Source organism: Pteronotus mesoamericanus, unplaced genomic scaffold, assembly GCF_021234165.1.
Source record: "Pteronotus mesoamericanus isolate MK-2021 breed Mesoamerican mustached bat unplaced genomic scaffold, CSHL_Meso_final contig_169, whole genome shotgun sequence".
Taxonomy (NCBI): Eukaryota; Metazoa; Chordata; class Mammalia; order Chiroptera; family Mormoopidae; genus Pteronotus; species Pteronotus mesoamericanus.
The window spans coordinates 2245271-2269445 of record NW_026555068.1 but is presented as its reverse complement, the minus strand read 5'-3'; the positions used below and the strand labels follow the sequence as shown (position 1 = coordinate 2269445).

General features: G+C 45.3%; 1 protein-coding gene across 2 annotated transcripts in view; it reads right to left on the bottom strand.

The window, feature by feature from the left end:
* The window catches only part of TMEM255B (transmembrane protein 255B), a 54242-nt gene extending 34721 nt beyond the window's left edge, over nucleotides 1-19521 (bottom strand). For both annotated transcript variants that reach the window (XM_054565898.1, XM_054565897.1), the window contains exons 1-3: nucleotides 19416-19521; nucleotides 11684-11826; nucleotides 8709-8771 (exon numbers count right to left, since the gene is read on the bottom strand). In XM_054565898.1, the coding sequence (XP_054421873.1) occupies nucleotides 8709-8771; nucleotides 11684-11826; nucleotides 19416-19470 (261 nt within the window). In that variant the 5' untranslated portion in view covers nucleotides 19471-19521. The remainder of the gene's footprint in view (nucleotides 1-8708; nucleotides 8772-11683; nucleotides 11827-19415) is intronic.
* Nucleotides 19522-24175: the final 4654 nt, after the last annotated feature.

Sequence of the window (24175 nt, the reverse complement as noted above, 5' to 3'; positions counted from 1 at the left end):
CAAACTCATGGAATGCAGCAAACACAGCGCTCATTAAAAAAGATCTCAAATTAACAACCTAATGCCTTAAGAACTAGAAAAATAATAGCAAACTAAACCCAAAGCCAGCAAGAGAAAGGAAATAATAAAGGTTAAAGCAGATATAAAAGAAATAGAGAATAGAAAAACAACAAAGAGAATCAATGTAACTGACAGTTGGTTCTTTGAGAAGATCAACAATATTGACAAGTCTTTAGCTAGACTGAGTAAGAAAATGAGAGAAAAAGCAAACGACTAAAATCAGAAATGAAAGTGGAAACATTACTACCAACGTTAATTGAAAGGAGTATAAGAAAATACTATGAACTATTATACACCAACAAATTTGGTGATCTACGTAAGATGAACAAATTACTGAAAAGCACACAAATTACCAAAATTAACTTTAGAAAAAATAGAAAATTTCAACAAACCTATAAGAAGCAGAGATCGAATCCATAACCAAAAACTTTCCAACAAAGAAAACTCTAGAACCAAATGGCTTCACTGGCTTCAGATGGCTTCCTTAAATTTTATCAAATATTTAAAGAAGAATTACATCAATCCTACTCCAACTCTTCCAAAAAATAAAAGATGAGGGAATGCTTCCTGATATTGGATGAGGGGAGTGCTCCCCTGATACCTAAGCCAGACAGAGCTACAAAAAGAAAGGACAGAGAGCAGACACATCCCTTATGCATATAAAAATAAAAGTCCTCAATAAAATACTAGCAAACCGAATCCAACATCACATTAAAAGGATCATACCCCATGTCCAGGAATGCAAGAGTGGTCCAACATGAGAAACTCAATTAATGTAATATACTACATTAATAAAATGAAGGAAAAAGAAACCTAAATTGTCATCTCAATTAATGCAGAAAAAGCATTTAATAAAATCCAAATCCTTTCATGATATAAGCACTCAGCAAACTAGAAGTAGAATAGAATTTCCCTAACACAATGAAGGGTATTTACCAAACCCTCCAGCAAACATCATACTCAATGCTAAAATCCTGAAAGCTTTCCCTTGATATAGGGAAAGACAAGGATGCCTGCTATTTAATATTGTCCTGGAAGTCCCTGCCAGAGCATTTAGGTAGGGGGAAAAAAGGCACCCACATTGGAAAGGAAGAAGTAAAACTATCTCTACTTACACGATTCTATATATGGAAAATACCAAAAATAACAAATAATCCACAAAAAGCTACTACAGATAATAAATGAATTCAGCAAAGTTGCAAGGTACAGGATCAATACATAAAAATGAATGGTGTTTCTATACACCATCAATGAACAACTTGAAAAGGAAATTAAGGAAAAAACTCCATTTATAATATCACCTAAAAAAATAAAATACTGAGAAATAAATTTAATTGAGGAGGTAAAAGGCTTGTACCGAAAACTACAAAATATCACTGAAATTTTAAAAGGCTTAATTAAATAAAAAATAAATCCCATGATCATAGATTGGGCAATTTAATATTGTTAAGATGGAAATATTCCTCAAAGTGGAATATTTCCATCTTAACAATATTTTTGAATCTTTTCTAAAGATTCAGTGCAATCCCTAGCAGAATGTCAATGGCCTTTTTGCAGAAATGGAAAAGCCATATGGAAGTAAAAGGGGCCCTGAACCGACAAAACAATCTCTGAAAAGAAAAGCATCATGAAGATTCACACTTCCTGATTACAGAAATTACTAGAACTCTACAGCAATCAAAACAGTGTGGTGTTGGTACAAAGGTAGACACATAGATCAATGTCTGTTACTGAGGTTGAGAACCCAGAAATAAACCCAAACACCTATGTCCAATTGGTTTTCAACAAGAGTGCCAAGACCATTGAATGAGGGGAAAGAACAGTCTCTTGAGCAAATGGTGCTGGCACATCTGGATACCCACATGCAAAAGAATGACACTGAACCCTTACCTTATACCATGTAGAAAAATTAACTAAAATTGATCGATGAGCTAAAATGATTAAAAGAAAACAAAGATAAATCTTCATGATCTCGGTTTAGTGATGAATCCTTAGATTTCACAACAAAAGCATGAGCAATAAAAGGAAAATAGACAAAATGGACTGTATCAAAGTTTAAAACTTTAAGGCAGAGACTGTGTCCTTTGTGGTAACCGTAAGCTCTTGATAACTATTTGTTGAAATGAGATGCATCTTCTCAGACACACAGGTGATATAACTCATTGCCTGAAATTGGACTTTCCAATTCATAGATGAGAGATATTTGTAGGGAATCTTGCTGGCTGTCCATCCTGCATCCACCCCTCCTTTCTTTCCAGCTAACTAACGTGGATTTTCGTTTAGGCCCCATTAGTCATATCCCTCTGGGGAGATGACCCCACCCAGCTTCTAAGTGAGCCTGTTATTGGTGAGGTCATCCCATGACAGGGATTGGTTTAGAAATGAGAGCGGACCTGGCCAATGAGATAAGAGGGAAAGCCTGTTATGGACTCTGGAAAGGTGGTCTCCTTCTTAAGAGACAATCAACAGAAGGCACCGTCTGCTTCCTTCGTCTGGATGCTACTACATGAGGCGGGTGACAACCCAGAGGAGGACAGAGCAGAAAAAGAGAAGGAAGTGGGGCCTCAGGACACACTGAACCATTGTGTCAGCTGACCATGAAGCCACCCACTCTGGCCATCGTGAAGAGATACAAATCCTTGCAGTCTCTACCAGTTAAGGCTGGAGTTTATGTTCTTTGCAGCCAAAAGCACTGCAACCACTTTCACCTAAATTTCACATCTTGCAAAGATTTATTCAATCATTTAAAAAAAGTGTGTGGGAGCCTGCTAGTTGGTGAGAAAACTGGATTCACATCTCAGGGAATATGTCATTATAAACAGGTGAGTGCTAGGAAGCCTACTTCTTGTAACTGTATGAATCCAGGAGGTTAGGGGAGCTTTCCTGAGGCCATGACATTTTTGCTGAGATTGGGAGGAGGAACCGGAGTAACTAAAACAGAAGAAGGAGAGGTGGGGTATAGGGCTTTCCAGAGAGACAGAGACAGGGACAGAGACAGAGAGGGAGAGAGATCAGCTGGCAGGTACTTACTTGGCAAGGAGTAGCACTCATTAAAAGTTTTTTCCTTTCCTCGGCACCCAGAGAAGAGGAGGAGGACAGCTTGTTAACGCTCCCCTGACCTCTCCAGGCCCTCCCAGGAGGTAGCGGTGGTGACCTGCACCTCTGGGTGGAAACTGGATAGGAATAAAGCAAAGGCTCTGCTCTATGTAAGGTGAAAGGGAGCTGGAAGTGGCTCCTTTCTTGTCTCCCTCGCCCTCCCTGTCTTCAGAGCAGACCGCACAGGTCGGAAATAGAACCTGTCTTGTATTAAGAGGGCGGATTTTCATCACCCAAGAGAAGGCCAAACACTTCTACATGTTCCTTAGGATAATTTGTCATGAAAATTTGTTCTTATCAAAATTTACTAAGTATTATTCTTATAGGACACAGAAATGACATCTCTGGGATGATCAGTCGCCTGCAGCAGGACCTTGCTTATGATCACAGAAATAAAAAGGGGACAGGAAATGGGGCAAAGAAGGATTTGAAGTAATGATGAGAGTCAAGGTCAAAGAGGAGGAGATGATACATAGGAAAGACAGCAGTAGGGTCATGGGTTATCCAGTGAAACCCTCATGGAATTGGGGAGGGACCCCGCCGCCATATTTGGAAGAAGAATGCCAGCGGCACATTACCCACACAATGAAAGGGCTTGAGAGAATAGTTCAGACACAAAGTTAACTCCACATCGACCTTCCGACAGGGCCATGGTGCCATTAGTTCTCCTGGTCTCATTTCAGCCTTTATCCACCAGGAGCTCCACCTTCTCCGAGCCTTGGAATGGACGCTTCTTGGCCCTTTTCAACAACTGCCTAGTCTCTGACCTCCCTCACCCCGCTTCCATGGTGCCCTCTGGTGTTCTGTGCACAAGCCTGAGCTCCAGGAGGTCAGAACCTCCCCACCTGGTGCCTAACATGACACCTCGCATGTGGAATAAGCTTGGGAAATGTTGAAGAAAGAAATGGATGGGTGACAATCTGTGCACGAGAAATGCTTGAGAAGTAACAAGTGCCCTTTAAGCAATATTGATGTTTGTTTTTCTGATGGCTACATTTCACTTTATTTTGCACATGATGAAAATAACCAATTGACTAAACAGTTCCAGAACTGTTAGTGTTCATTAATCAGAAGGAAACAAAGTCAGAAGGCAAACTTTTCCATTTCTCCCAGCAAGTACAACAGAAACTCCTAACAATGCAACACAGGCTGGTTTTGACACACAGAGAACCTCAGCAAGAAGGGTGAGTATTGAATATCCACATGAGTCAGACCAGGAGCCATGCTCCTGGGAGCTGGACTGTAGCTGGCAGTCATTCATGCTGCCCACATATACATCTGCCCTGTGACGTTCACCGCCCCTTGTCAGGCTGAAATCCAAGCAGCTCTTCCCTCCGTTTCCAGGCTCATCACTTCCTCTTATTCCAAGGTGGATAATCTATACACAGAAACCCAGACAGCTCAAATATACTCGCCCAGCTGTGTTTCACGTAGCATCTCCACAAGCCAGGTTCCAGTTTAAATTCCATACAGGAAGTTCCCATTGCCGTCAAAGAACCCTCGCCCCTACTGCACTCCTTTGCTGCTGAAGCTCTGGCCACCTCGTCCTCCTGCCTCCAACTCTTCCAGCTCACCCGCACCTGGCAACCCATGACTCTCCGTTCCTCTGGTGCCTCACAGTCGGTGGTGGAAAACTTCTGCAGCTCCCCCTGATGACTGTGGGCTGCAGCGACAGACACAAAGCTCTCCTTCCACAGGCTGTGGATTCCTTTATTCCTTCCTTTCTGGCTCCTTGGTGTGTTTGTGCTGTATTTGGTTCTGTCACCTTCAAAGCTGTGCTGTGACCCTGGCCTTGGGAAGAGGCTTCACCTCCTGACACAGAGTGCCCTGCAGAAAAGCAGCTCCCAGGTATCCCCAGAGCCTGGAAGCTGGAGGAGTGAGTGGCCAAGCCCAGGCTTCTTAAGGACTTTTTGATCCTGCCTCAGTTTCTGCTCCAGTGTGGGTACGGACTTGCTTTTTAAAGCCCCTCTGGTCACATCGTGCTAACATCAAAGCCAATCTGGGAACTGACCAAGACTCTGCAAATTGCTTGTGTATATACCAGACCTCCTCAGAGTCCTGGGCGGGGCACCTGGCGCCTCCATTTGCCTCCTTATTTTCTGGAACCTGATGGCTTTTTTCCTGTCATTTCTAGGCACCGGAGAAGAGAATCACAGGAGAAGCCGTGCCTGGAAGCAAGGTGGGTGGTGGAAGGGTCTCGGACTAAATCACGGAGCACCCAGCTCTCTTCTCTTTGTTCATTGTCCCAGAAATCTAACATCTAGAAAAAGGGCCCTTGAGCATGGGTGCTCAATGGGTGATGAAATATGTTGCTGGTGAAGGGACCCGTAGTCCCAAAGGAGAAGAACACTTGCCCCTGCATCTCTGATAAGGGTAAGGAACAATCCTTACCTGAAGGAACATTCGCAGGTGCAGGTGTGAATGTGGGGCTGGATGCCCTACGCCAAGGGGGCGCGGCCTGGACCGCGGGGGCAGGAGGCCCTGCCTCAGGCTGAGGGCCCCGGAAGGAGCCGGTACCTCTCCACCTCCTGAAGCTCGCGCTCCTCCGGTTCCCAGCCGACTGAGCCCGGGCCTGCCACCCTGTGGGTCGCGAAGCCTCAGCAAGTTACAGCAGCCGGACACGCCCGCCAAGCAAGAGAGACAGAGTACCTGCTATGTTGACAGAACCACCTTCCTTGATGGTTATTGATGATTATTTGGTGGGGGGAAGGTTAAAATAGCTTTGGGGTAGAACCAATAATTTCATTTTCCCTCAACAGATGTCCATGTGCATACCTGTGTCTTCTAACAGACATGAGGCTCTAGTTGCAAGTTATTCTCAGTGGAGTGGCAGCAAACACAGACCCAGCTTTTCACCAGCAAGTTCCCAGGGCCCTTTCCAAACAGGGAGGTATTTGGATCCATCCAGAAAATTGATTAGTTTTTCCAAACAGGCCTCTCAGGGACATGGCTTACATAGCAATAAAAATAAAAGCTCTGGGTGTTTGTTTCAGACCAAGCACTTTTGTGAGCATGTAGCTGCAAAAACGGAGATCCAGAGTGTCTAGTCCTCCATACATTTTCCCCATGTGTATATGATAGACTGAATCACTGTATCATGAGATGTTTGCTCTCACACCCGCCCACCCACCAATGCAGCTTTGGAGCTGGACGGCAGGACAACATCTCTTCAGAACTGGTAGGCAACAGGGAAACCAATGAAAGAACAGGCTGCCCCCGAGCAGCTGGCCAGAGAGCCACATCCCGGCACACACTCCGCCTGCGGTGTGGGAGCTCCAGGTTAGTGCAGTGAAACATGTTCTGACTTGCACAGCCAGCGTTGCATGCTTGGAAAGACTGGCCCACGGCCCCTGTGGCCAGATGCTTCAAACAAGAAGAAACAGAAGGACCAGGGTGCAGGTGCAAAGGCGGTGTGGTGGAATGGAGGCCAGTCCTCAGAGTTCAGAGAGCCCATTCGACTCACGCACCAGCGAGTCGCAGAGCAGGGATCCAACCGCGCCTCCCCTGGTGGTCCCTGGTGGAACTACAAGAAGGCAGGGGCCACCCAAAGGAATAGTTCATATGTAATCAGAGTCCTGAGCCAGCCTCTTAAGTAGCAAGTACACATTCTCGAAAGCCTCAGCACTCAGGTGCTTGCATACTGGAGCTTGACCTGTTTTCTTATAACCAGACCTTGTGTCTGTCATACACCGCAGGTGGCCAGGGGGCAGGGAAGGTGGGCAATTCTAGTGGCCTCTCTCTTCACCCCGTCATCCCAACCCCCTATTCTTCTCCCAACATTAACCAAACTTCTGGAAGGTGTAGGTGGCAGCATCTTCAGGGGAAGGTGTCCCTCAGGATCCTTTGCCCTTCAGCTGGCCCCCTACAGATCGAAAGCTGAAGGCGTTAGGCAGTGGAGTGGAGAGAAAGGCAACCAGGAGCCCTCGCTCACACAACACCCAAAGGAATAGGAAAAAATGGTATCTCTAGACCTGACAGACAAAAACTGAGACCCTAACTCTTTGCAGGAAGTGTTTTTAATCTATAAGTTACTTATTAGTCCTTATTGCTTCTTCTAGTTCAGTGGCATTTAAACTATATTTGGAGAAGAATCCTCTGTGTGTGTGCACACATGTGTACACACACACATATGGTGGGGGAAATCAGCAGCTAACAAATTTTTGGCCTTTAACTTCTCCATCCCTGGCCTTTGGGACCATGTTAGGGCTATTGTGAAATCAATGATTCATATGTCTGTTTCAGTGACTTAGAAAGTAATCTCACTCATCAATGGAAAAACATCAAAAGCTGACTCAATTTGGCGCATTCTTTAGATATCCCTGGAGACTAACATAATAATGGGCAGAGATAATGGGGAAGCCACTCCTAATGATTAGATTGAACAGAGTGAAATGATACCATGTAATGATATCATTATAGGCGAAATGATACCATGTCTGGAATTAGTTTCAAAATAATATGAGAAGGAAAGAAGTGGGTGGGAGATGAAACAAGACTGGCCCTGAGTCAACAGCTGATGAAGTTGAGAGGTGGGTACAGAAGGGTTCATTATACTAGTCTATCTACTTTGGGATGTGTTTAAGTTTTTCTGTAGTAAATAATTAAAATAAAAAGAAATCAAGAAAAACAAAAGCATTCTTTATATTTAGAAGCATTTGAAATACACGCACATTCTCTCTTCAGCTGACGTTTTCTCAGCCTGCTATTATCTTCTTTTGAAACAACTTAAATGCTCTGACTAACCTATGTGCTTAAATACAGTATTCAACAATGGCTACCGTTCTCTGGACACCTGGCACCGGCCGGTATGTGCTAGATATTCTCACATGCATTAACTCACACGCTCCCAGCAACCCTGGAAATGAGGAAACTGAGGTTCAAATCTGTCAAGTAAGTTTCCCAAGATCACACCACTATAAATGATGGACACAGGTTTCGGCTTTTATAAACATTAAATTTAATGTTAGATAGTGAAATATATGTTTATCATACAAAGTTAGCCTTGGAAGAATGCTCTCCCTGAAAAGGCAGAACTGAGACTGTGCAGGCATGGCAAGCAATGCCAGTCGGAAGCCTCTGGTCTGAGGGGCCGGGGCGGCCCTAACTTGCCTGGTACACAGGGAGGCCACGCGGGGAGCTGGAGGCCACACTGTTTTGGCAGCTGCTGTCAATTCTGGATTTTCATCCTTCCATTCTAAGCCTACATTTCTTTTACTAAAGCCATAGAAATGGACTTCCAGAGTCCACATTGGAAAAAAAGAAGCAAGAAGCAAAACTATCTTTATTTGCAGGTGACCTAATCTTATAGATGGAAAATTCTAAGGAATCTGAGAGAGAGAGAGAGAGAGAGAGAGAGAAAGAGAGAGAGAGAACTAATCAATGAATTCAATAGGATTGCAAGATACGAAACTAAATAGAAAAACCAATTGCACTTTTATATACTTGCAATAAAAAACCCAAAAAAGTAAGTTAAGAAAACAATTCCATACTACTTAGCCATTTAAAAAAGGGATGAAATACTGCCATTTGAAAGTAACAAAGTACTTTCTTACCATTTGCCTCCGATTCTCCACTAGGTTGATGCCAATAATTCCTAAGAAAGATCCGAAGCCCAGCTGAGAGCAAAGGAAAAACAAGGAGAAAGCACCTGGTTAGCATGCCTCGATGCTGACTTTTAACAGCAAACAATGCACAGGAAACTGCTGCCCTGAAAACATTTTATCAAAGGGCCAAGGCCGGCTCCCACCTCTCAAGCTCCCACCACTAAGTGGCAGATGGGTCCATGCATGTTTGGGTGGGCTTCTCAGGCTCAAGAGAAGCCAGTGACTAGAATAGAAACTGCTAAGACATGATCCATCTCATCTTCTATGTTCAAACATTTTAACTCTTGGGTCAGTTTAACTCTCAGATGAAGAGAGAGCACTGTGTGCCCCCTTTGCCCTTACATAGGACAACCTCTTCTTAGCAGCCCAGACAACTCACGGCGCATCTTCTGCATGTGGTCGTCAGGTGAGAAGCCCACCTGATGTTTCCCCGGGGCTGGTCTCAAGTCCTATTGTCTGAAAAGGACTCCTCGGGTAAGATTTAGGAAACTAGAACCATGGTGTTTCAGAAGAAGAGTTACCAGGCACCATGGACACACTGACACCACCCAGAGGTGAGCTTCTGACTCCTGTGAGCAGGCAGACAAGTAACCTTGGGGAAGAAAAGGAGCGGGGGGAGGGAGGGTGCCTAGGAGCTCCTAAGAATCAGTCCTCTTGTTCCTGGACAAAGCCTGAGCTCTGGGACCCAGGACGGGGGAGGAAGGGAGGTTGGGATGTTGGAGAAACACACATGAAACACACACATGGCTACCCTCCTCTCAAAAGGGAGGATCTGAGGACTGGGGACCAGGATCCCTCCACCTGAGCATGTCCAAGAGACAAAGGTGCGCCTCATCCCCCCTGCCCACCCGGTGGAAGAATTTCTCCATCCCCCTCAGCTTAAAGAACTTGGAGTTTCAGCGCTGCCCCCAGGGGACCCGGCTCAGAGCAGATGGTGACAAGCCTCTCACAAACAATGTGGGGCTGCTGCCCTGGGACAATGCGTTATAGCCACACTCACGCAGCAGGCGAGCCCTGAGCTTCTGAGTGTGACCTTTGGGGCCAGGCTGGGGACAGCTAACCAGCTGACCAGCACAGGTGTGGAGTCTCTAAGGCCATGCTGTCAAATTTAATGCACTAAAAATTGGACATATTTATGTCTACAGATCTCTTTATCTGTAATTATATCTATGGAGATGGCCATGTATGAGCAGATGTCGTCTTTATCAATAATTTAAGAATGCTCAATGAGTAAGGAGAGAGGAACGTTTTCTTCATGTGCAACTTCAAAATATCAGTCTCATTCCACAGTTCAGAAATATCAAAATTCCATTCTGACATAAATGTATTAAAATATATTAAGTTTCACTAAGTTCCATTTTTTAGGATTAAAAAAATCCTCTTTCCAAAATATTGAGGCATTTTCACCACCCAGCCCCAGTTTCTTGCTGAGATCCTCTCTTTGCTCTAAGTCTCGGAGTTCGACCAAGGATCTCCACGGAAGCGACTTTCATCCACATTTCTTTAGAGTGAGTTTCATCTGTCATCTCCATTAGTTTTTGTTCAGATCTGTCCAGACTGAACCTAACTTCAATCTTGACATTGCCCAGGAATCAGGTCCTTTACAGAGCACGACTCGGACAACATCCAGGCTGTTATTATAGGTGTTATTATTGGGCCTACGATAAGCTTAAAGAACAAGCAAAAAAAGAAAAAAGGAAAAAAAAACAACCCTACTACTCAAGACGGATCTTGAAACTGCACGTAATTTGAAAGGATGCATCCTCCCGGCCATTAGCCCCTGTATTCTGGGCTCCTCTTTTTGTCCAGGAAACAGGGCAGAGAAGCAAGTTCTCCATGACATCGGCTTCATGGGACCTTCACTGATAAAACTTCTGCTGCAGACACTACTTATATATGTTTACTCATAACTTATATACAGGTAATGTCACTTTATAAAGCATACATTAAAAAATACAAATAAAAGATAATATAAAGATGAATTAAATGATATTGATAAATATTTTTAAATACTAAGAGTGCCAATACCCTTTCATCCTTGCTAAAAATTTTATCAATATTATTACTAATCTTGATAATAATTTTAATGAGAGTAATGTATTTAATGATCTTAATTTTTAAAAAAATCTTGGTTTAGCACTTTATGACACAGCATCTCAAGGTTCTGGTGCATTTTAAGCACGACATAGTGATGAAAGGCAATTTCACAGACACTTCCTGTGCACAAGTTGAACACTTGGGACAAGTTTTATTGCCAACAACAATGGATATGAATTCATAGTCACAAAATCTTCCAGCTAATTCTGAATTTAGGTGACCGCTTCTTGCCAGATCTGATTAGCTGTCATTTTCCTGTTTTTCCCATATGATTACACTATTAATGTAGTCATCGCTCAAGACTCCTTGGCAGGTGTCCTTTAAAGCTACATGTCCACTTTCTGAGGATTAGTTTGGTCAGCTTGGTCTCTCGGGACTAAAATCCAGGTGTCACAGGGCTGGCTCCCTTTAGAGGCTCTGGGGGAGACTCTGTGCCAGGTCTTCCCTGTGCCTAGGGTTGTCGCATTCCTTGGCTCATGGCCCTTTGTCCATCATCAACATCTTCTGTCACGTGAATCTGAGGGGGGCTCTCCTGCACCCTCCACCACTTTTAAGGACTCTGTGCTAAGATTGGGCCACCCAGATAAGGCAGGATCATTGTCTACACCCTCAACCCCCGTTGTTGTGTGGCCCTCTACATCCCCAGGTCCCAGGGAGCAGGACACCAATGCCTTTGGACTCATTATTCTGCCGACCACAACCACCAAAACTAGTTCCCATGACCTAACCCTTCCGCTCCGTGGAGCTGGAACAAAGTGTGTCACCACTACATGGAAATCTGTGGCACCTGGTGCACCCCCCTTCAACACCAGGACCCCGTCACTCACAATGATCCCTGGGTAGTAGCCCCCCACGGTCACATTCTCCGTCCTGGTGGTGGCAGCGAGGCCGATGGTCAGGATGAAGACAGATACCACCAGCAGAGACCCCACAAACCAAAGGGAAGTCTTCTTTCTTCTCGTAAACCCTTCTGGGGGAGGATAAACGAGGAAGCTGTTAGTAAGGGGCAGGGCTCAGAGTGGGGTCCTAGCAAATACGAGTGCACTTGGTGTCCGCGTGGCTCTTCTCTCTGCGCCCTGTGGGCTCTGGAAGACCTCTGTCCCGGAGCCAGGGACTCGTGCCCACTGCTCTCTCCCCTGCCAGCGCCCACCTCAGGCGGGCGAAGCTTAGACAACTTGATCCCAGTGACTCCAAAACAAAATAGGGGATGAAGGAAAAACATGATCTTTCTTTTTGTGCCAAAGTCGTCTACATCAACCATATGTGTGTGTGCATGTACATGTGTGTTTAATGGGGGACACAGCTTCATATCTGATTGCAACCGCTCGCTCAGATGGCCACCTGAATCGCAAGCATGCAGACACATTCACGCTCCAAAAGATTTGCCTCCGAAGATTTATACTTCTGCTGTCTATCAGCAAAGCTTAATGTCAAGTCAAGGTTGCAAACCCAAGAATAGGATTGTTACATACTCAGAAATAAATTGCACAAAACTATAAATCAATATGCAAACTTAGAAGAACTTGGCTCAACTGAGCACGCTGACCTAGCCAGGGTGTATGTCTCGGGGAAGACACTTCATTGAGGGGCCTGGAGCGAGTCCCATGCGAGAACTCCCTCCCCTTTCACCAGCACCCCTTTCAGACTCAACGCTGCCCACTCCCTCCAGATCACTGGGAAGGTGCTTCTCCCAAGAATCCTATCCTAAACCACCTATTACCTTCACCCTGAAGGGGATGAGATCAATTCAGTCACTGGGATAATAAACGGCCCGCTCCCCATCACCTGAAGGTCTGGGCCCGGGTGCTGCCCGAAGCTCCCAGGACCTCGGCATAGCAGGGTGCAGTCGGGGGGAGCTCCCCGCTGGCCCTGTCCGTAATGTTACCTGCAAGGCTCTGCTCTGCAAGCCCTGGCCCAGCCTCTCCAGACTCAGATGTGGATATTTGGGATTTAAATCCCAGCCATCAGGATCCATAGTTCCTTCTGTTACTCGCTCCCCTCTGTGGCTTTCTAAAAACACAGGTTTATCTCCTGCATCCAAAGGGACAGACTCTTGTATCTGACGCCGGCTCTGCCCTGAGAGAGCCAGGCTGTTGCAGGGTCTTGAGCAGAGAAGGGAGGAACGTACTCTGGTTTCTTTTTTCTAATTCCTGCAGTATTGTGGTTGTTGTGTTGAGAGTAAACTACAGAAAAACAGGGATGGACTGTATAAAACCTTCTCTGAAGGCTCACGCCTATGAGGATGGTCCAGCCAAGCAGCCCAGCCACACCGTAAAGGGCAGAGCCTTCCCTGGCGGGGTGGAGGGGAGGGCTGGCCCGCTGATAATGGTGCACGGGATACACCAATGGGAACACAGGGTAAGGCAAGTCTTCTAGGCCCTGTCACGGCCCTCATTTCAAAAGGCTACACACTTCAACAACAAAGTTGCTGTGCTTGTGGCCCCCTGGGGCCAGCCACATGTCACATCTCTCAGTGAAGCCTCTCAGACATGCCCTGGCAGTGCACTCCCAGGTCCAGCACAGCGGTTTCTGCCGGGTTCTTGCTGAATGAGCACCGAGGGACAAGCAATGCGTGGACCCAAGAGTGAACGCCAAAGCGGATGCATGAGTGGCCCCATGAGTGGACGCGTGAGTAGACAGCACAGGAGCCTGGAAATGATGCTGGCTGCCCATGACCACGCCACCAGCCCCGTCACTCAGACACAGGTTCTGCAGCATCTCCCAATGTTTCTAAACTCAGCACATATTCTGGAGTGACTGCCATTCCATACCTTCTGTCTAGTCACACTCGCCACCCCCATACCCACCATTTCTCCCCGGGTGCTCTGCCCTGAGGGCACTGGCCAACCGCTAACCCGTGTGATGTGGCCTGATGCCCAGGGCACTGTTGCACTCTTATCAAGAGGACAGGCCCTGCCTGCTGTGTGAGCAAAAGCAAGTCACTTCCTGTACCTGTGGCGGTTTTGTAGATGGGTCTCAGGGAGGTGCCTTGATTGATTGCTTGTGTCTGCCCTGAGCATGGGCGGAAGGAGCTGCGGCAGGCTGGCCAGCCCCGGCAGGCATTCCGAAGGCCCCCCCAGCGCCACATTCTTGGACTTTTTGCGACACCTGTCTTTTCCTAGTCTCACACTTCCTGTCTCCTTTCTCACACCTACTTTTTCAGTGACCTCAGGAATTCCTCTTTCCCACACCTCTAATTGTAATTGTGAACTAAAAACCAAGCCTAATTGGGGCTGGAAAATATAACCAAGGTAACGGCGACATTTTTACAAGGAAAGGAAAGACTGTTAGTTTTATATTAAAAATGTATAGCTTTTATGCTGCTCATAAAAGCAATACGTATTATAGAACAGTTACAAAGTACTGGAAACTACAAAATAAAAAATAAAATTCACAGTAACCTCGCCACCCAAAATTAGCAAGTGGGCATATAGGCTTATGGTCTTTCTTAAAATGGGACCAAAACGTTTTAAAAATCTGTTTTTTTCATCTAATCAACTGCAAGAATTTGTCCAACTTTTGAAATACTTTTCCAAATGTAATTCTTATTTATAATTGGATGTGTCAGTTAACCTATCCCTATTGTATATTTGGGTTGTTTCTATTTTTTTTCTAAATTAAAACACAGTGTGGGGGGATTTTGAGATCAGTAATGGTAGATATATGTCATTATACATTTGTCCAAACCCACAGAATGTGTAACACCAAGAGTGGACCCTGATGTGCGCTGTGGCCTCTGGCGGATAATGACGTGTCGATGGGGTTCATTGTTTGTAACAAGTGTCCCACTCTGGTGGGGGTGCTGATAATCGGGGAGGCTGTGCACATGGGGGCGCAGGGGTGTGTATGGGAATGCTATGCATCTTTCTCTCACTTTGCTGTGAACCTAAAACTACTCCAAAAAATAGTCTTAAAAAAACACAATATGAAAAACATGTTTGTATATAAATCCTCCTATCACTTCTCATCACTTTTTTCAGGATAAATTCTACAAGGGAAATTTCAAGGAAAGAAAGCAAAATATTTTAAAGGACAAAGTAAAAATTCTGAAGTAGAATTTAACCTTACAAAACAGAAGATAAGCCTACAGTCCTTGTACAAGCTTTGGAAAGAGTTCTCTGAAGTTCCACAGAATTACGTACAAATAAGAGAAGTAAATATAACTTTCTCTGATTGTTAAATTGCTGTTTTCATTGTTGTTTTCTAGTAATTTTTATTACCAATATAGAAGAATTGTTAAGGATGAAGCATTTGTAAGAGTGTCTCATAGGACAATATAGCCCCAAGTGCAAGCCGACTCTTTGTTTTTCGGGACAAAGCATTAGCATGCACTCTGGGAGCTCCCTATGGGGGACTTCTCCCTTGTTTAATATTTACAACATCTTATTTACAAAGAAGTGTGCACGCAGACAGCAATGACTTTTTTTCCTTGCCTTTGTTTAAAGCCTGAAGCCAAGGGTATATGTTCAAGGTAGTTTGCCTGGGAGTCGGATATAAATCAGTAGTTCCAGGAACGATGGCCAAAGATGCGGGGTGTCTGTGGGGAAACAGAGGACTAAAATGGCAAAGCCACTTTGAGAACAGGTGAGTGAGACAGAGAAAAATGAAAGAAAGATGCCTCCCCACGGGTGAAATTATGCTCTGATTAATTAATTTTAGGAAGAGTGAAAAAAAAAAGGACACAAAAGTCAAAAACATATCTTCTACATTTTGGAAGTTAATGTAATTGTTCTTGTGGAAGTTCTTCAGATAATCATATTAATGATAACAATACGGTCTAGTATCTGGGTGGCAACATTAGCTTTTCTCCCAGCAGTCCAACTCTCTTCGTCTCATTCTGTCAGGATCAGAGGATTAATCTCTCCCACTTTCTCTATTACCCTTCCCTGCTTCCAAATATCTGCAAATAGAGCCAAATGCCAATTGCTTTTAATTAGTGCAATTTCCTCTTCAGCTATTCTTCCTTGACTATTTTCCCCCTTCATTTCCCATTTTAATGTTTTGATTGTTAACATGTGATTTAAAAGCAATAGGACTCCTAAACTAAAGTTTATGGCATTAAGTATTTGAAAAAATTATCGAATGTCCTCCTCCTCAAAAGACTTTGTTTTGCTATTTTTCTTAATTAAGTGCATTGCACATTTATTATGCCCCAAATAATTAACTAGATGCCTCAGCATCTGCTTCAAACCACAGTTGTAACCTTCTGTGGGCCTCATTTCTGGGTTCCCTTTGGTATCTGCCTGCAGAATACCCTCGACTACATCCTGGTTCTGCAAGCTTGTGGCTCCATTTTGATTCATCCCCACAAGGACTCTGGCCAGATAAACAAGGATCTGGTCAGATCTACTAGGCTAGCAGCATCTGGTCAGCCCTCGTCAAATTTGTTAGTGACGTTCTGATATGCTAACCACAGAGTAAAAAGTTGAACACATCTTTGAGCTCATGATAATCTTCATATGAACTATTTTCAATACAACTTTACCACTTCACCGCTGTTTCCCAAGTCTGACTTTTTTTTCCCCTCTGAAACTGCTACAAGATAAAGAGCAGAAGGTGTAAGGCATCCCTTTTTGTCAGTATTTCTACCATAAGTTCCAAGGTTAATAGAAGGTCAAGAAAGATGGCCAGCATAATTCATATGGCACGCTGGGAAGGAATGATCCTAAACAATCTTATCCTAATGACACATATTGTCATACTTTGATTCCAGGTACAAAAGATAACAAAAGGAAAAAAGTTGACCTTATTTTTTACAAATATTGGATATTGCAAATAATAATAATAATAATAAATTAACAAGAAAAGTAAGAACGAGTAAAATGTCCTTCTAATTACCATAAGACATGCATTTTTAGAGCAGGCTGGAGAGAAAGGGGATTTTGAATTAAAGGAAGACAACTAGAATTACCTGAATTGTTCCCTAGATTTTCCTATCCCATTAGGACAAATATTATCATGTATATTTTTACAATTAAAGTGCTCTTAACACAGCACCTACTAGCTAAACATCTACCATTAGGTGTATAACCGTGGTGGCAGCTTACAGGGACTGCACCCTAACTGTTCTGGACCTGCTCAGGCCAGCTGTGCGGCCGTAGGCAGCCATTCACCCTCTCTGAGCCCAGCAGAAAGAGGACTCCGTGAGAGCAGGGGCTATGTCTGTCTTCTTCCTCACCGGGTCCTGGAGATAGCTTACGTCCTTATGTAGAATGGATGAATAAACCTCGGCTTCCTGGTTTGTGAAGATAATAATAACCATCTGCTTTACCAACCTCTTGAGACGGTTATAAGGACCAGTGGGAGATTATACCATATTTTGCCATGTATCATGCACATTGTTTTTGCCCCAACTTTTGAGGGAAAAATAAGGATGTGCATTATACATGGGGTAGTGCTAATTCTGTATCTATATAAATGCTTTTTATTCTTTTATTTATGCCTATGCGTTAAAAGTGTAACTCCAGAAAGCAATAATGATATCCATATGCAAAATAATACCCTGGAATACGATCATTGGTTTTGTTTCTAAATATAAATAAATAAAAAATGGAATTAAAAAATTTAAATGAAAGATTTTTTTTTTCTTAAAATTTTGGGCCAAAAACATGGATGCGTATTATACACAGGAACACATTAAGCACGGCAAAATCCAGTATATGAAAGTTCTATAAGTGTTTTTATGAATGTAATGAATATATTAATTAAGGTGTTAATAAACATATTAACCATGGTGGTGTGAATGTTAAGTTGGTATAGCAGTTATTCTTAACCAGTGTTTCTCCAACAGGGAGCTGAGGGGAACAGTTCTGACATGCGAAGTGGAACGGGTCAACAGCTACATCTCACCTGTCTTGCTCACTGCGTTTCCAAACTCCAGTCTATCCCCCGCGGCATCCTATATAGAATATCTCAGAATATCACATTGTCACTTCCCACGAGCCTCTCCAGTTCTCTAGCCCCTACCTGTCCCTACCCGCAGCCTTGGCTGGAGTTGCTAAACCACAGCTCCTGTGACAACTAGTCATGTCTAGAAGAAGTGCAAGGGAGGTGGGAGGTGGTGGCAGATTCTGTCTCTGCCGTTCAGCACTTTCTCCGCTTAAGCCAGGAAGGGAAGGGGGATCTCACAAAAGCTGCGGTACTCAAAGTCATGGCCTCCTGGCTAGCAGGGCCCGGGCCTTCCAGAAAGAACGAGCCCTTTTAATCATGTGAGGGCACCCAGGTAAGGTGGCAGTCCCTGGGAAAGTGGACCAAGGCATAATGATGTGCCCCTCAGCCATCAATCTCCCTTTTTTTCTGATTTTAATATATCATGTGCCCGAGGTGGTGAACACAAATGTAAGGTAGAAAATACCCATAATCGCACCAAGCTGCCCTAACGTTTAGTGTTTTTACATAAAAGATCAACTTCTAGTGTTTTTTTAAATTTATAATTCTTCCTCACAAGAAAAAACAAAGTCAAATGCTATTTTTAAACCATCAAGTCGTTCTAGTATAATACAATAACAACTAGTTAATAACAGAAAGTTGTTATTATTAAACATTAATGAGCAATTCATTTCCTGGAGGAGGAAAATGCATGTAAGTTTTGCGAACCTTGGATAGTGAAAAATATAGTAAGTTTTGCCATAGAGCATTTAGCTTTAGAAGGTGCAAGGGTATAGAATTGTCTCTTTGAGGAAGAAGCCAGAGTCCCTGATTATTACTTAAAAATCAAACAATATTACTAATCTGATTTTTAAAAAGAGGCTTTCCAAAGAGCGCAAACAGGATTATGAGACTGAAAACCTGAAGTTTTCAGTGGGATCATTTCTGAAGCAAGGGGCAGCGTCCCAGCATCACCTGATCCTTCACTCGAGCTTCAGGGCATCCCTTATTGTGGAACCTTGTTTTTCTTATCTTTTCAACACCTTCTCTGCCCTCTCCCCTTCAGGAAGACACACTCAGCATTATTCCCGTCTGGGCCACCTCCCAGTTGAGAGCCTAGGCCAGCTCCCCAATTTGTGAACATGCAACAGGTTTCCTGTTTTCCTGCCTGTTGCCTGGCTTCCAGGCTGCCTGGGTCTTGATTCCAGAAATCAAAGAATTAGAGATTCTGAGAATTTGCCGGGGGAGAAGTCTGTGGAAGGGCGCGCTGGAAGGGAAGCAACACACACACACACACACACACACACACACACACACACACACACACACACACACACACACAGGCTGAAAGCACCTTTGTCACTTTCAAGCAAGAAGCAGCTAACGGGCTTGTTGAAAGAACTTCTAGAATTTTTAGAGACTGAAACAGGGCGGAGACGGACAGCAGGGCAGTTTGGGTCGCCCATTCATACCTACCCCAATGAAAGACAGCGAGCAAGAGACACGGGAGATGCACAAAGTCAGAGAGACAGAAAAAAAGAGGAGAAAAGGGGAGCGAGAGTATGAGTGAGGCAGGGCCCGCGCCAGCGCACGGGTCCCGGGATAAAGCTCCAGGGAGGCGGGAAGGGCTGGACCCGCGCTCCGGGGCATGGGGACCGCGGGGAGCCTGCGAGGTGCTCCGGCCGCCCTCACCTATCGTGTCCAGCAGCGCCAAGGGCCCCGGCACCGGCAGCGCGGGCGGCTGCATCCCGTGGCGGCTCCGGTGGGGCTGCTCCCGGCGCCGGCGCGAGGTCGGCTCTCCGGGGCGGCGGCAACGGCGACAGCCGGGCTGCGCGGTGGCCGAAGGACCTGCGGCTCCCGAGCGCCGCCCCTTCTCTCCTCCACCCCCACCCCTTCTCTCCGCGCCTGGCCGCCGCCTCCCCACCTGCTCGCCCTTCGCTCCCTCCGTCCACCCCTCCTCAGCCCCCTTGCTCCTCCTGGCCCCTCCTCTCCGGCCCCCCCTCCCCTCCCATCGCCCCCACTCTTCCGCTCCTTCCCCTGGTCTGCGGCACCCCCTGCTCCTACCTCCGCCCCCTCCGCAGCCCTCCCGCGCCTCCAGTTTTCTGGGAAATCGGACCGTCCAGCTGGACAGCAGGAGAGGGAGACAGGCCCGGGGTGGAGACCCCTCTGGATGTCTGCTCTGTGTGCTCACCACCGGCCGGTGTAGAAGTAAATTCAGAGGTTGTCATGGAGATGCCCACCTGTCTTAGCTGAAAAATAATTCATAACATTTTCAGATGAAGAAACTGAAGCTCACAGAGGTAAAATAAGTAGCCCAAAGCCACACAGGCTAGTAAGTGGCCCGACGGGGAGCCAACCAAGGCCGGCTGGCCGAGCTCACGCCCACCACCCAGCACAACAGCACGTTCCGGAAGCTGGATGGGCTTGATCTGTAGTTCTGAAAGTTTGCTGAAAGTACTCCTATATTTTTAAAATGTGTGTGCGTGTTGCCAGAAATGATAGCCTTTCCAACTAATAAGTTTGTCACAGAAAATTTGAGATGCACACTTGAAATGGACAAGATTTTTAAAATGCTTTCTGAGCTACCTGAGCAAAGAAGCTTGAAAAACAGTTCTAAAGGGTCATGGCGGGTGTAAGAACAGTGGGACCTCTCTGAACTTGTTAATTCATTCTGAAACTCGTGGCAAGTGCTGAAACCAACGAGTACCAAGCAAGCGACAAGTGATTAAGCATTTGTTTTTTCTCGTCGAAATGCGACGAGTACAGGGTCTGACGAGCCCTGAAGCAGACGCGTACCAAGGAATGGCTGTCTCAGGAGTCAAGTGGGTCCGCCTCGCATACATCGCAATAGCCTTCGGGAATCTCAGAATCCTTCCCCTTTCCCAGAAGGGAAAACAGGGTCCCGGAGGTTAATTGGTGTGACCAAGTGCAGATCCAGAATTCCTGCAAAGCCTGCGTGTCTAACTGTAGGGAGGGACACTGGTTAGAATTTATCCCTTGGAAACCCTCCCTGCCACAGGACCCTAAACAATGCCACCACCAAGTGTGTGAGGTGCGTTGCTGCCAATTATGCCATTTGGCAACTGGTATACCATGCCAACTCAGACTGACACGGGAGGCCTGTAGCAAACTGAACTCAGCAGGGAGCAATAGTCTGGGATCAGGTTATTTTTAAAATGTAATGTAATTTAGCTCTTACAAAGGCAATTATGAGAAGATGAGGAAATGTGTCTTATACCAGTCTGAGGATAATCAGAGGGACTGAACAAATTATTATTGATATTGAGACGATAGCATTAAAATAGTTATGATAAATACATACTGCCCTCCCTAACACTAAATTCTTCCTGCTTAGATTAAATGTTTAAAACATCCTAGAGCCTCCTACCTTGACTTCTCTTATGGGAACACAGGTCCCAACAGGCCCCAGGAACAACTGAGTCTCCTCAGAGGCTGTCACCCAGAGGTGCTGATCAAGCAGGACTTGTGAGATGACAGTGGGACTACCCTATGCCTACCCTTGAGCACCTATTTACATGCCTTGCACTGTGGTTGCCACTGTTCACATGCTGCCTTATTTAAGCCATACAATATTATACCTATTCCACAGATGACGAAACTGAGGCACGGAGAATTTAAATAATTTTTCCAAAGTCAAGTAGTTAGTCGATAGCAGAAATGAGATATAAAACAGGTCAGTACAATTTTAAAGCGTAATTTCATCTTCCAAATGGAAAAGCATACCTGACTATAGATATTTATTTGAAACTTGTATTAATGCAGTCAACAAATACTTATTTCATTTCTTCTATGTGTAAGATGCTAAAAGAGCTGCAAAGATAAATCATACAGACATGCCGTTTAAGAACTTTACAGTTACAAGTCAGAAATAGGGGGAACTATAACACTATGGGTTGGCCAAAAAGTTTGTTTGGTTATTTCAGTAAGATGGTGCTCTAGTAGCGCTCAGTTGTCTTTAACTTCATTCGAAACAATTTTGTTAGGTTGTATTGTGACAGCTGTCATATCATTGTGATTTAAAAAAACTTATCAAAATTGGTGAATTTTTGTGTAGCCATTTTAATATTGAAGATGGAAGAGAGTAAGCAACATTTTCAGCATATTATGCGTTATTATTTCAAGAAAGGTAAAAATGCAACTGAAACACAAAAAAAGATTTGTTCAGTGTATGGAGAAGGTGTTATGACTGATTGAACATGCCACATGTGGTTTGCGAAGTTTCATGCTAGAAATTTCTCACTGGACAATGCTCCATGGTCAGGTAGGCCAGTTGAAGTTAATAGCAATCAAATCAAGATATTAATTGGCAACAATCAACATTATTTCACACAGTAGAGATCTAACATACTCAAAATATCCAAATCAATAAAGTTATTGGTGAAAATGAAACGTGTCTTTTACAGCAGGGAGCAATAGTCTGGGATCAGGTTATCTTTAAAATGTAACACAATTTAGCTCCTATACTGGCCAACCCAATACTATAAAGCAGATGGTGATAACAGCATGGATGAGTGTAATTACCTAATAAGAAAATTATCAGGATCCCCATGGGCGTGGCCCTGCACATACAAAGATCAAGGTCTGAGGACCAGCACAGTGATTCTCCGATTTACCTCCCCCTGGAACCCCCGGTGCTCAGGACACTTCAGTCAGAGGCTCTGTAGGTGGGAGAACATTTGAGGTTCCGATGTGGGTCCGTGAGCAGCCAGGATTGGGAACCACTGCTTTCAGGACAGATAGGATACTAAGGGAGAGAAGTGGAGGATAAGCAGTTCCAGGAAGGGGTTGTGTTTGTGTCAGGCCTAGGAGATGGAGGTGGGTGGGTGGAGTTTCAGAGGCTCGGGAGCAAAGCTAAGTCAGAGGCCTGGAAAATCACTATTAAGTCTCACCATTCTGGGCCCTGGTGACACCTCCCGTCGGTCTCCCTGCATATTGCTCATGCCTGGTGGCAGACTTTTCCCAGCATCAGAGCCAGCCTGACCCCCTACTGTCCCTGGAGACCCATCCAGCATGGAAGAACTGACCTGAGAGGCTGGCCCCCTCGCCAAAATTTCAAACAGAGACTAATCTTGCCCTGTCTTGGGTCAGCCCATTGTCTTTGTGGGCTCCACACGATCATGTCAGCGCACACACACATGCACACACACCAGGTTGGCCCCAAGCTTCAGTCTAGTGTTATGGTCTTAGTGTCAAGCAGGAGTAAGGTGGGACAGAGGCACATCCGGCCATTAGTCCTTACCAATTGCCCCTTTGTCTGCCACTGAGCCCAGGAGGCTGTGGCCAGCGTGCCTCCGCATCCTTCCTGCCAGGTGAGAGGGTGGGCTCTGGGTGACCGTGGGCCCACTGCCCAGTCCTACTGCAGAAAGGCTGGCTGGGGAAGCAGGGCATAGACTCTCCACTCTGGATGCTGCCTGGCCTGTCCCCTCAGTTACCTGGGTTTAGGCTTCGAAGAAGCCAAAGATGGAAAGACTTGTAGGGATTTTTGCCTGTCCCCCAGGCCTCCCTCCCTGAAGACATGAACGTCACAGGCTCCAGCCTGAAGAAGAGAGAGGAAGTACAAGAGAATTTAGAATTTAATATCTTAAATTATAATCAGGATGATTTAAAAATACAGGATCAGGCTGCCCAAGAAGGGGATGCACACAGACCCCCTCTTGTTGCCCCGGTCCTTGCAGAGGCCAGAACTGGCCGGGCAGCTGACAGGGAGCCGGGCCAGGGCCTTCGCAGGGACTATATGATCTTCTTTGCCTCTTTCAGATAAAAGCACATGTGTCGGGGAGGGGAGGCATGCAGGGATGGCTGCTGCACCTATTCAGTTCCATTATGAAAATAAATTCACCAAGGACGAGGACTTCTGCCCTTTTGTTCCCTGCTTAAAACCATGCCTAGCTCATGGCAGGCACTCAGGAATAACACACTGAAGGAAGGCTGAATTAACATTAATTCCCAACACCACTTTGCACCTGCTCCCTGCTGCATCAGGGCACATGCGGGCACATCGCCCCTCTCCTACCTGCAGCCTCACCTTCCCTGCCCTGCCAGCTGGAGAACTTGTTGGAAGACCTGTCACTTCAGTCTGACTGACAGGAAAACCAGTTTATATGAGCTGATAGGGGTCAACAGGTTCTTACAACAAGGACATGGGCTCTACCGATTCTGAAAAGAAAGGAATTAAAAGAGCCACAAAGGCTGCCTTTGTCAGCAATAGACAGAGTTTGGTTCAGTTTGTTCCGGAACCACGGGCCACTTGGTCCTTGAGCAGGTGAAAATCATCACAGGAATGTGTGTATACACAGCCTGGCTCTTGGCTGTCGAGGGCTGGTGGAGTGCAGACAGCAAAACACGACTCCTTCCTGTAACCAAATAACCCTGAGATGACGCTCAGAGAATGAATAATGTAGACAGGCAACCAGGGAAATGACAGGTGGCCC